The sequence below is a fragment of the Callorhinus ursinus genome, unplaced genomic scaffold (assembly GCF_003265705.2).
Source record: "Callorhinus ursinus isolate GAN/ISIS: 27379988/994484 unplaced genomic scaffold, GSC_fseal_2.0 scaffold5, whole genome shotgun sequence".
Taxonomy (NCBI): Eukaryota; Metazoa; Chordata; class Mammalia; order Carnivora; family Otariidae; genus Callorhinus; species Callorhinus ursinus.
The window spans coordinates 63111350-63123373 of record NW_027397067.1 but is presented as its reverse complement, the minus strand read 5'-3'; the positions used below and the strand labels follow the sequence as shown (position 1 = coordinate 63123373).

General features: G+C 33.3%; 1 protein-coding gene across 4 annotated transcripts in view; it reads left to right on the top strand.

Annotated features, from left to right (window-relative positions):
* The window catches only part of TAF2 (TATA-box binding protein associated factor 2), an 83500-nt gene that overhangs the window by 18562 nt on the left and 52914 nt on the right, over window positions 1-12024 (top strand). For all 4 annotated transcript variants that reach the window (XM_073893154.1, XM_073893153.1, XM_073893152.1 and 1 more), the window contains exons 4-10: window positions 603-721; window positions 2000-2141; window positions 3378-3609; window positions 5749-5933; window positions 7199-7312; window positions 8429-8528; window positions 10280-10365. In XM_073893154.1, coding sequence (XP_073749255.1) covers window positions 603-721; window positions 2000-2141; window positions 3378-3609; window positions 5749-5933; window positions 7199-7312; window positions 8429-8528; window positions 10280-10365 — 978 coding nt within the window. The remainder of the gene's footprint in view (window positions 1-602; window positions 722-1999; window positions 2142-3377; window positions 3610-5748; window positions 5934-7198; window positions 7313-8428; window positions 8529-10279; window positions 10366-12024) is intronic.

The window sequence follows — 12024 nt, the reverse complement described above, 5'->3', positions numbered from 1 at the left end:
GACTTCTCTGTGTTGTTTTCATCTAATGGGAAATAAGGCTAAGTAACTATTGAACAAATATTGAGTAGCCCCCTGGCATATAGGAGATAAAACACTGAAGCAGCCAAAAGTTTCCCTCCTTCCTTAGCTTATGTTGTCAGGCACTCGTGAGTAAAGGTAAGCAGTATTACATTTTAAGGACTTGATACCCATCCTAACTTGTTTTAAATATCTTAATTTCTGTCAGATCGTAGAGCTGTGAATCCATTGAAATTTTTGCCAGATAAAGAATAATTATTCATTAATTATTAATAATTCTACATATATTCTTTTCACTTCCTTCAGGAAGGTATGGTGGCTTTGGCATTCCAAAATTAATGAAGTATATGATAATCATAGTAATTCCATACCATTGGCAAGTAGACTATATATGACATTGTATTTATTATTTAATAGGTTTTGTCATGATGGATAGGTAAAGTAATAATTACTTGGCTAAAAATATTTTCATAGATTACATGAAATGCTATAATACTTAACAAATGCTACCAAATATTTAAGAAAATAGTTGGTGAAATATTTGGCTTATTAAAACAGGCTCTTTTTTTGTTTTTTTTTTCCAGGAGAAACCTAAATTATTTTTCCAATGCTTATGCAGCTGCAGTTAGTGCTGTGGACCCTGATGCAGGAAATGGAGAACTTTGCATTAAGGTTCCATCAGAGTTATGGAAACACGTTGATGGTAAAATACCAAAAATATATTGGCTGGATAGTAAAATCATGTTAGACTCAGTGACTCAAAACTTTTACATGAAAATTAATGATGTCATAATTATAAATTATTAAGTTGAAATATACAGAAGTTGGAAGCTCTTTTTTTTCTTAAGAATCACTGGCTAATAGGAAAATAGCAATTAAGGGCTGTGACAAAACAACCCATTCACTGTTGTTTTTAAAGTGAAAGTTATAAAAAAAAATTGGATGGTTGGAACAATTTGTCAAGAGTTGAGAACCCACGCAGTGTTAAAGCAGTTTAGAATTACAGCATTTCATAGCAGGAAGAATCCTAAAAAATTACCTGGTTCAATTCCTTCCTTTTATAGAAGAGTAATCTGAAGTCCAGACAGTGACCTATTGAAGGTCACTAATTAGTAGTTGAGTCAGTGCTAGAACATAGGATTCTGTGTTCTGCACTTTTGAGCACACACTGTCTTCTTATTTCTAAACCTTCATTTTCTCTTTATACGTATAAAGTCACAGCCATTATAATTACTATATATAACTTGCCTACCTTTATTTAGCCTATAACCATGATAAAGAAGTAAAGAATTTTTTGTTCTGCTTTTGCTTTTTTTTTTTAAGAGTTGTGTGTGTTTGGGGGGAATTTTTCTTGAGGGGAGTTGCCCAATTTAGGGGACAGGCATAGAAGGCTATCATTCCATGTTCAGGGATTGGAGATAGTCCATATGGTTGTAGTGTTTTGAGGGAAATTAAAAGAAACCTTTTAATCTTATGAAAGCAACATGTATTTGTTATGGAGAAATCAAAGATAACATAATAAATAATGCATTATATAAATTCTCAGGTAGCTTTTCCCACTCACCCCTTCTTCCTACTCCCCAAAGTCAACTAGGGTTAACAATCTGGGAAGCTTTTTAAGTCCTTATTTTTCAAGTTTTGCACTGAATCTAGTTACAACTTTTTTCTTCAGGCAGTATAGCATTGTCAGAAATTTTGGGAGGAGGATAGGGCATGACTTGAGCCATATTTTGGGAGAACATAGCTAGCAGTGACTAGAATTGAGTGGAAGTAAGGACATCAGTGGAGGCAGGCTATTGAGTTAGTGTAGGTGGAGAGAAGGTGAGAGCCTAAATGAGGGTAAGTAGTGTAGTTTTTCATTTAAAATTGAGCATTGATTCCCATTTTATGTTTAGTGTAAGTCTTTGCCCTTATTATATAGACCGCTGTTACTCAATTATATATTTATATATCAATGTATGTATATATTTATTTGTTGCAGAATTAAAGGTCCTGAAGATACACATCAATTTTTCATTGGATCAGCCAAAAGGAGGTCTTCATTTTGTGGTACCCAGTGTTGAGGGAAGTATGGCAGAGAGAGGTGCTCATGTTTTCTCTTGTGGGTATCAAAATTCCACAAGGTAGATTATTCTTATATATTTCAGTTAATTTCATTTTTCAGTTGCATTTTTTCTGTGTATATGCAATACATATGTTTAGTGTAAAATGAGAAGTGTGAGCTTGATCCTCAAATTTACCTCTTCTGAATCTTGTTCCACTAGTCATCCCTTCTTGTTCTGTCTTTCCTTTTCTCTTTCCTTCTCAGAAAAGAGACTTCTAAAATCATCTCAATTCTTTATTTTTTAACTTTATACTGAAGTAAAATAGCATACAGAAAATTACACAAACTGTAAGTAAAAGTTCACTGAATTTTCACAAGTGAACAAACCTATATAATTCACACATCAAGGAAAAGAACATCACCAGCATTGTAGAATCCCCCTTCTACCCATTTTCATTCACTACTTGCTCATCTGATGTCCTCCTGTCCAAGGTTAACCACTGTTCTGGTTTCTAAAATACCACAGCTTAATTACACCTGCTTTTGAACTTTATATGAATGGAAATTATGCATTATGCTCTTTATATCTGAACAGAAAAGTTCAATAGTATGGTAGTGAGATTTACCTTCATTGTTGTGTTTAATTGTAGTTCATTCTGAGAGCTCAGTAGCTCACTGTGTTATTGAAATATTATAGTATGCATAGTGTCTTCAGATTATTAATATTCCTAAAATTTTTAACTCTTTCAAGCCAAGGATGATGTCTTATACTTCTTTGTGTTGCAGTATCAGGTACAGACCCTGGCAGGTAGTAAAACCTGGTCTTGAAAGAAAGTATTACAGAAATATTATGTCTGGCTTTACTAGCACTATTTGAATTAACACAGGCATCCCGTTCTCCAAAACAGAGCTAACTTATGGATCAGATTCTGAATATTGTGTTCTTTTAAACTTTATTATAGGGTTTTTTAGTTTCTGGAAATGAATACTGCATAAAAACTGACTTATGAATATGCAAGTGAAAATAATTTTTAAGTTAAAAGTTCAAAGCTAAGAATTGCTTATCTCTTTTTTGAGTATTTGAACTGGCAGCATCATATGCTATATTTTCTTCATATTGCCAAATAGTATTTGGCGAAAAGTTTCTATCTTTAATCAGATTCTTTCAAGTTACACAGTAAAAAGCTTCAGTAGGCAAATAGCTGAAGTTTCTTTTTGCACATATTCTGTAAACGTTAGAATAACGTAAGTGGGGGAAACAACGTAGGTTACACTTTCACTATTTTTTTTTTATGCTGTTGATATTTTTTCCTAGATTTTGGTTCCCGTGTGTTGATTCATACTCTGAATTATGTACATGGAAATTAGAATTTACAGTAGATGCCGCAATGGTGGCTGTTTCCAATGGAGATTTGGTGGAGACAGTGTATACCCATGACATGAGGAAGAAGACCTTTCATTACATGCTTACCATTCCAACAGCTGCATCAAATATCTCTTTGGCCATTGGACCTTTTGAAATACTTGTAGATCCATATATGCACGAGGTAAGTCATAAAGCTTCTTGCTCCTTTCTCCTCCCAGCCTTTCACCCCTGATAAAAGGAAGGATAGTAATGAAATACTGAGTTTTTCCTAACTCTTTTTTCAATTATCCAGAATATCACTAGAGAGAAAAGGATTCCTTATCTGATATATTTAATGATTTGAATTCTTGAATTCCTTTCAAAATGTTATATTAAAGTTTTAAATTTTTTTTTCAACAGAGAGCTTGGAGTTCCAAAGGAGTTTCAAGGGTACCTTGATTAGAATATGAGTTGATTTATGTAAATACTTTGTATTAGTGTCCTCTTTTTGTTTGGCGTATGTTTATGAATGTTATAGTCCCATCTCTGGAATCTGAAATATTACAATTTCAAAATTAAAGAACAAGATTTGTTCTCACTTCAGCATATACAGAGGAAGAAAGATAAGGCTGAAGGTGAGTTTAGAATTCTAGTCAGCACACTCATGAAGGCTTGCTGTTGTCTTCCATCTCATATCTTGCCATAAATTGTATATTAATTGGCAGACCAATTAGTGCTTTTAGGCCTCCCTAAGGATGAGACTTCTGGTGTTTAGGAAGTATTGTATTGGTTATTGACCCTCTCTACTTCTGTACCTGTTTAAAGTAACATTTGAATGAATCTCTTTTTATTTACTCTTGGTCCCTAACATTTTCAATTTTAGATTTTTTACTTCTTAGTTTAAAGCTAAGATACACATGTGACCATGTATGTCTCAATGGTATTTCTGTTATGCGAGCAAAAATTGAGGGCAGTTAGGTTTAGACTGTCAGTAAGCTCCTCAGTCTGTTCTTATATTTGCTTTCCTGAAATTCACAAGATTTATAAAGTCACTTATGGAAAATATTCAGGATATTTTATGAATGGTTTTGCTTTTGCTGGCTTGATAATGACTCTTAAAAGTATATTTGCTGATAAGATTGGCAGAGAATTTTATTATCTTTGGTTAGTGGTTAGCTGTTAAATCAACATTTGATTAGTACCTACTTTGTATTTTGGAAGATTTTTTTTCCCCCACTCCAAGCCATTGGTTGGGAGAAAGGTAAATGATAGTTAAGAAGTATTTTTCTTGAATACTTAGAGCCCACTTAGTCTTTCTCTGTCTCAAGTAAATAGTTTCTACTTTATTATCAGATTTGCTATCACGTAGGTTTTTCTAAACATGAATCTTTTCTGATGAATGGTATTTTGGGTTTTGTTTGTCTAGCAAGAGGAGTGCTAATTATGATGCACTTTGGGCCCTTGACTATTAATCATACATAGATCCCCATCACCCATGTATGTTAGTCTCTAACCTGTTCTAACACTGTTAGAAGAAGAATTTTTATCATACATTAAAAACTTTCCTTGCCTCCACAATCCTGCAACAATCAGAACTCTTTAGTATGACTTTCAGGATCTTCTAGAATTTGGCCCTAATTTTCCTTTCGAGCTTTTTTCTCCATTACTTTCCTGTTTGTTTGTTATATTTGATATAGTTACTTAGATTTTCCTGACCATACCATATTTCTGTTTTGACTTTGTTTGAGATGTTCTCTTTACCTCTTCATTCCTATCAAACTTTTGTCCAATTCAAAAAGATTAGCTCAGATTTAATCTCCAGCATGAAACTTTACTCTAGGTCCTTCTAAGTAGAGTGATCTCTGTCATTGTTGATGCCATTCATTTGGCACAGGATCATAATGTGGGATGAGATGGTATGTTACATTTGAGTGGCCATGTCCACAGTGGGATGCATAGGACTATGACAAGTACAGTATTCACTAGGTAAGATGTTTATGAATCAAAGGTGGATTTGTAATAAGCCTTGAAAATTTAAATCTTTCTTGTTTTGTATGCTTATGGAGAAGGCATTTTAATTTGGAACCAAAGTTGTAATTTCACTGGATCTAAGCATTTCACAGATTTATAATCCATCATGAATTTAATTTTCAAGTACAATGAATATTTTGTAAACATAGTAATCACTAATATCACACTAGCATTTTCCCTCATTGCCATGAATTTGTTAAAAGGATTTATATGAATGAAGTTTTCCTTATAATTGAGACATTTAGGAAATTTAAAATACTAAAGGTAACATTTTCTTTTAATGATTTTCTTCCCTGCTTTTTATTTTCAGGTTACTCATTTTTGTTTACCTCAGCTTCTTCCATTACTTAAACATACTACATCATATCTTCATGAAGTTTTTGAATTTTATGAAGAAATTCTTACATGTCGATACCCATACTCCTGTTTTAAGACTGTATTCATTGATGAGGCTTATGTTGAAGTGGCTGCTTATGCTTCCATGAGCATTTTTAGGTTGGTATTTAAGATTTGAAATGCCCAAATGAGGGTAATGATATGAAAACAGGTTATTTTGTGATTAATTTTAAGATATGTTTCAAAGCTTTTTCCTTTAAATTAAATATGGTTGGTTTTGTAGAAAATCTAATGTTTTAAAAATTCAAAATGTAGAAAAACATAAAAAAGAAAATTTCCAAGTGACCCAAAACACTTCTATTACTTTCATCCAGATATAACTGATAGAGATGTTTTACAGATTTTTTTTTAGTTTCTTCTGCTTATGCATTTAAAAAAAATCATACAAGTTATATAATGGATGTCTAATGGGTTTTTTTTTTCCTAAATCATTTAAAATTTACTGATGTCAGAAATTTTTTTGCCAATTATAAAAGAAAGAAAACATTTTTTTCTTTCTCTTCCTGCCTTACCTTCTTGCCTTCCTTGGGAAGTTCCAGATTTATAAATTTTATGCCTTAGGTTCAATCATTTTATCCTTTCGGGGCCTAAATTTTTTCATCTGTAAAAGGGGAATAATACTATTGCCCCTGTATTCTCTGGAGTATGTTAGAAAGATCTTATGGGTCAGTGTATTTGGAAGTAAATGGGGCACAAAAAATTCATAGGGGTGCCTGCTTGGCTCAGTTGGTAGCACATGTGACTCTTGATCTTGAGGTTGTGAGTTCAAGCCCTGCATTGTGTGTAGAGCTTACTTAAAAAAAAAAAAAATTGGGGGCGCCTGGGTGGCTCAGTCAGTTAAGCGTTTGCCTTTGACTCAGGTTGTGATCCCAGGGTCTTGGGATTGAGCCCTGCATCGGGCTCCCTGCTCAACAGGGGAGTCTGCTTTTCCCTCTCCCTCTCCCTCTGCCCCTGCTTGTGCGCACTCTCTCTCTCTCTCAAATAAAATCTTAAAAAAATAATAGTTATTATTGGGAAAAGGTTTTTGAAATTAGAAGAGCCCTTCATAGGAGGATCAGTTTCTGATGAACAAAGCCATTTCAGGCTAATGGTAATTTCCCCTTCTTCCAGAAAAAGGTACTTATGTTTTTCACGGAAATCAATGGGAAACACTACAGTCCTTACTTTAGGCAAAAGTTAATTAAGATTATGGATTGCACCTAAATTTTGAAAAGATGTGAAAGCTTTTGGAAGAATGTTCTGTTTTCTCTCTTTTATGTCGAACTTGAATTCCATTATTTTAAAAGTGTGATTATTTTATTTTGATTGAATCATTGTTTATTTCTTGGTTATAATTATTAACTGTCTCTTCTTTTAAATTCCAGCACAAATCTCTTACATAGTGCCATGATTATAGATGAGACACCTCTGACTAGAAGGTGTTTAGCCCAGTCCTTGGCACAGCAGTTTTTTGGATGTTTCATATCCAGAATGTCTTGGTGAGTAATTTCATAGTTTACAACTACTGAGATAAAGAATTGGGAAAGTTTGTTTTTGTTTTCTTTTCCCGTATTTTCTTTTCTCTCTGTATATTTAGAGAAAAGTAATGAGTATAAATTTCATCCCAGATTTTTGGCTATTAATTCACTATAGTTCTATAGTTTTTAAAAGAATTTTGATAACAATTTCTTAGAAAACTGAATGAATACTGTAGATATAAGGCATTGAATATGCAGAAAACTGTAGTTAGAATGTAACTGGTAATGTTCAAGATCATGTATAAGGCAAAATAACAATAGTGATAATGATGTAGGGATTTTCCTGTTAGTGTTTAACTTTGTACTGATATACTCGAAAGAAGTAAGAGATAAGAACACTTAATTTTTTTGATTAATTTGAGATGAATTCGGAGAAATACATGAAACTCCCTTAAGATTATAATTTATTTTTGTGACCATTCTGTGCTATACGTAGTATATGAATATCTGTTGGTTTCTTTTTCTTTTTTGTTGGCAGAGGGTAAGTCCTCTTGATTTGTAATTTTTCCAGAATAACATAGTTTCAGTGAAGAACAGTGCCTGGAACATGGTAGGCAACATGTTTGAATAAATGAATGAATGAATGGATAAGTATGTGAATGAATAGATGAATGAATGGTATTAATTCCCTTTCCTCTTGAAAAATCAAAAATAAGTAATTAAACTTTAGATCTTGGAATCCCATTGATAATTATTCATGGGATTGGCAAATGTGAACTTTAAAAACTGAGCAGTACAGTCCTGGCTTTGGGCAAGTATTTCCTTGGATATAGACAGTATGGACAGAGTTGGCCAGGAAGGAAGCAGCACAAACATAGGGACATTACATGAAATAAGGCTGGAAAGTAGAGGTGAGGAAGGTGTAATTGGTAAGTAGAACTCATTGGAAGTGGTTAAACCAAATATTTTGTTAATACATTTTTCAAATTATTTTTCATTTATTTTAAGAATGCATAAAAGCACACATAACGTGTTCTGTTACCCTCTTTGGCCTTATCTGAAAATTTTTATGATTAAATTGTTTATGATTAAGAGAATTTTTATGATTAAAAGAATATATTTTGACTTTTTGCATAGGTCTGATGAATGGGTACTGAAGGGAATTTCTGGCTATATTTATGGACTTTGGATGAAAAAAACTTTTGGTGTTAATGAATACCGCCATTGGATTAAAGAGGTAAAAACAGCCAGATCCATTACCCGTTTAGAAGTCAACAAGACATGTTAGTGTTCTCCTGATTCACAAGTCACTTGACCTTTATTTTTCATAATTGTAAAATACTGTCATTTGAAAGTGTCTAATTTTTCCTAGCAAAATGAAATATCTCTTTACTGAGAAAGACTAATGGTCTGTTTTATCTAGTTCCATTGTCAGTGTTGACTTCCAAAGACTTTTTTGCTAATAATCAAGAGAGTATTTAAGTTTCTTCAACATCAAATTAGTCCTTAGATATATCCAAGCTCCTTGTAGTAGGCATTCATAATATAACTCTGTGCTTCCTACATTTGTTTAGACTTAGAACCCAGCTTCTGGAGTCAGATTGCTTTTCAGTCTGCCTCATACATTTAAAGCTTTGTGACTTTGGTTAATCTTTCTAAGTCATCTTTATAAGGAGAGTAGTTGGGGATTATGAGACATCATTGAACATGTGATGTGCATGGTGCCTTGTACATAGTAAGTGCTTATTATATGCTGGCTAGTCCTTCAGTGCATTTATGTTCTCTGTCATTGTCACGTCTTTTTCCTATTATTTAAAGATTTGGCCGAAAAGAAAAAAAATCAGCTGTATTTTGTCTAGCCCTTTCTGTTCATGTACATATACATTTTACTCATCTCGTGCTTAACTCCTTTCTTCTCAAGTGGAAAAATTTCGACCTTTAATATCCTTATGAAATAGACCCCTCCGTCTTCCCGTTTTCTCATTTTATGTATCTTCGTCATCCAAACGTAAACTCAAGTAAGCCAAAAAATAATTGTAAAGGATTTCAAACATCTAGAACCATAAAAGAATTTATACATCTAAACTGGAAGAGTCCGTTCTTCATTTCAAAAACTATTAATGAAGGGAAAAGATAAGAGCACTTACAGTGTTTCAGGAACTACTGTAAACATTTTACAGATATTAACTGTATTGCTCTTCCTAACTACCCTGTTACTACCCCCCATTTTACAGATATTAACTGTATTGCTCTTCCTAACTACCCTGTTACTACCCCCATTTTACAGATATTAACTGTATTGCTTTTCCTAACTACCCTGTTACTACCCCCATTTTACAGATATTAACTGTATTGCTCTTCCTAACTACCCTGTTACTACCCCCCATTTTACAGTGAGGACACTGAGGCACAGAGAGGTTAGATTATTTGACCAAAGTTACTCAGTAAGTAGTAGAGCCAGAATTCAGACCTGGTTTTTAACCTCTTCACTATGATTTTTGCTACTTCTGTATACTGCTTATGTATTATTTAAACAGTTCTGTTGTCTTTTTTTCCCTTAAACTTTTTTTTTTCACTTTGATCTATGTCACATTAGAGAAGATTGAAGAAGTTTTAAAAGGGTAGATTCCTGACATAATTTTATCTCCATTTCTTTTTACTTGTCTAAATCCTCTACCAGAAACAAACAGCAGAGAAGGAACAAATGAACTTGGAACACAGGTCAGAGAAGGTTGGGAAGAGCCATTAGGAAAAATTGGCAGGCTGCTGGCCAGCCCTGAAGTCACAAAGGAGATAAGGCTTTTTGGTTGTATTATTGAGCCAGCTGTGTAGTCTGTTTTGTTTATAAGAACATAAACTACTTTATAAATACAGCTAATTTATTTTAAGAAGTTTACATTTTGATTCCAGGAAATAAATCACAGTTCAGTTCTAAAATTTGATACATAAAGAAATTTTCACTGACTCCTCTATTTTTATCTTTTTTAGGAGCTAGACAAAATAGTGGCGTATGAACTAAAAACAGGTGGAGTTTTACTACATCCCATATTTGGTGGAGGAAAAGAGAAGGATAAGTATGTCTGTTCAGAGGTGGTATTATAAACCTTGTATTATGGGTTCAGTCTTTCAGGATTACTTGGGATGTGTATTGAGGCCCACACAGGCCAAAATAATAGTATGTAATAATATTGAAGCCACAAATACTGGTAATACTCTCATTACTCTTTTCCTTACTTTACTGTTTTTACTGCATGTGATGGCTACAAATGGATTTAAACATTAAAGAAAGACTCTCAAAAAATATAAGGCTTTACTCTTTTCCATGCTAATTTCCAGATGCTAGTATATTGTACTGTTCTTAGAAAAGTTTAAAAATAATGGAAACAATTTGCTTACGGACCACCAGTTATTTTTTTAAGTGTAAGTAGATAATTTCAACTTCAGGACATCCTGCCTATACCTGTTTATCTGAATGGTCACCTACCTAGACACTTACTCTTTGCTTTTTCCCTTCTTTCCTTTTACTTCCCTCCCTTTCTACCTTCCTTCTCTTCTTTCTTTCCCTTTCTCTTTTTCTGTTGTGTAGCAAGTCCCTGTAAAGAAGACAGCCACTTATAGTAAAATAACAGTACCGGCAGGCAGTCTCGTTTGTTCTAGTGTCCATGGATTCCCTAGAGGATATGGATTGGAATGGATGGGAAAGTTTTTCTGTATTTTCACTAATCATTACCTGACATTTTATATTTTCCTTAATTATGAATGTAGGCAAAAGACAATGTGCTATGACTTTGTCAGCAGTAGAAATCATAGATCTTTTCCTGTCGCGTTATAATTATTAGCAGATATTTTGAAATACTCTGCACTTATCACCATCTCAATATTACTATAATAGACCACTGCCAGATCTTGTTATTTAATGCCTTAATAAGCTAGCGTATGTATTGGCATATCATAATTTTTAATATTTTTATAACTGCATTTCATTATAATTGGTTTACTTTGTAATTCTATGTATTTTATTTTGTGCATATGTTAGCAGTTTCTCAAAAGGGGACCTATAGGATTAACCAGGCTGTCCAAATGTCTAAAAGCACCAGAGAGGTTAAGAAATTTGAAGTTGTATAACCAGCAGCCTTTTCTTTGTTGTAGCATGGTTACCAAGACAAGAGTAAGTTCATGGGAAAGCATAGAAATTTGGGGTTAGACAAACATGGATTTTGTTTGTTATTTTTGTGATCTATCACATAACCTTTCTGTATATGTGTTTTAATTTGTAAAATGACAGTGATAGTCCTTAACCAGGTTGGTTGTGAGGATTACTTGAGATCAAGTTTCATAAATATTAGTTCTTTCACTTTCTTCTTCTGACTGCCTGCTGTATGGCAGTTTCCCAGCATATAATTAGAGCATTACCATGGTATGTAAATATTTTTTACACTAAATGCTTCTACTTTGGTTCTGCCCATTTATTTAGTCTTGTATGTTTAATTTTTAAAGGGAAAGAAAAAAAAAGGTCTGGAAGCAATATACCTCCCTCCCACCAGTTCTTCTTGGAGATAGCCATGATCTTTTTTTTCCCCATGCCTTTATTTATGTATGGCATTACCAAATGTAGTTCAATCATATACATATTACTGTGTAACTATCAACAAATATTTTAAATTTCAATGCCATGTTTTTAAAGAAGTATAATGACTACCCTTACACATTGATTGTGAGAGTGTAATTTGGTA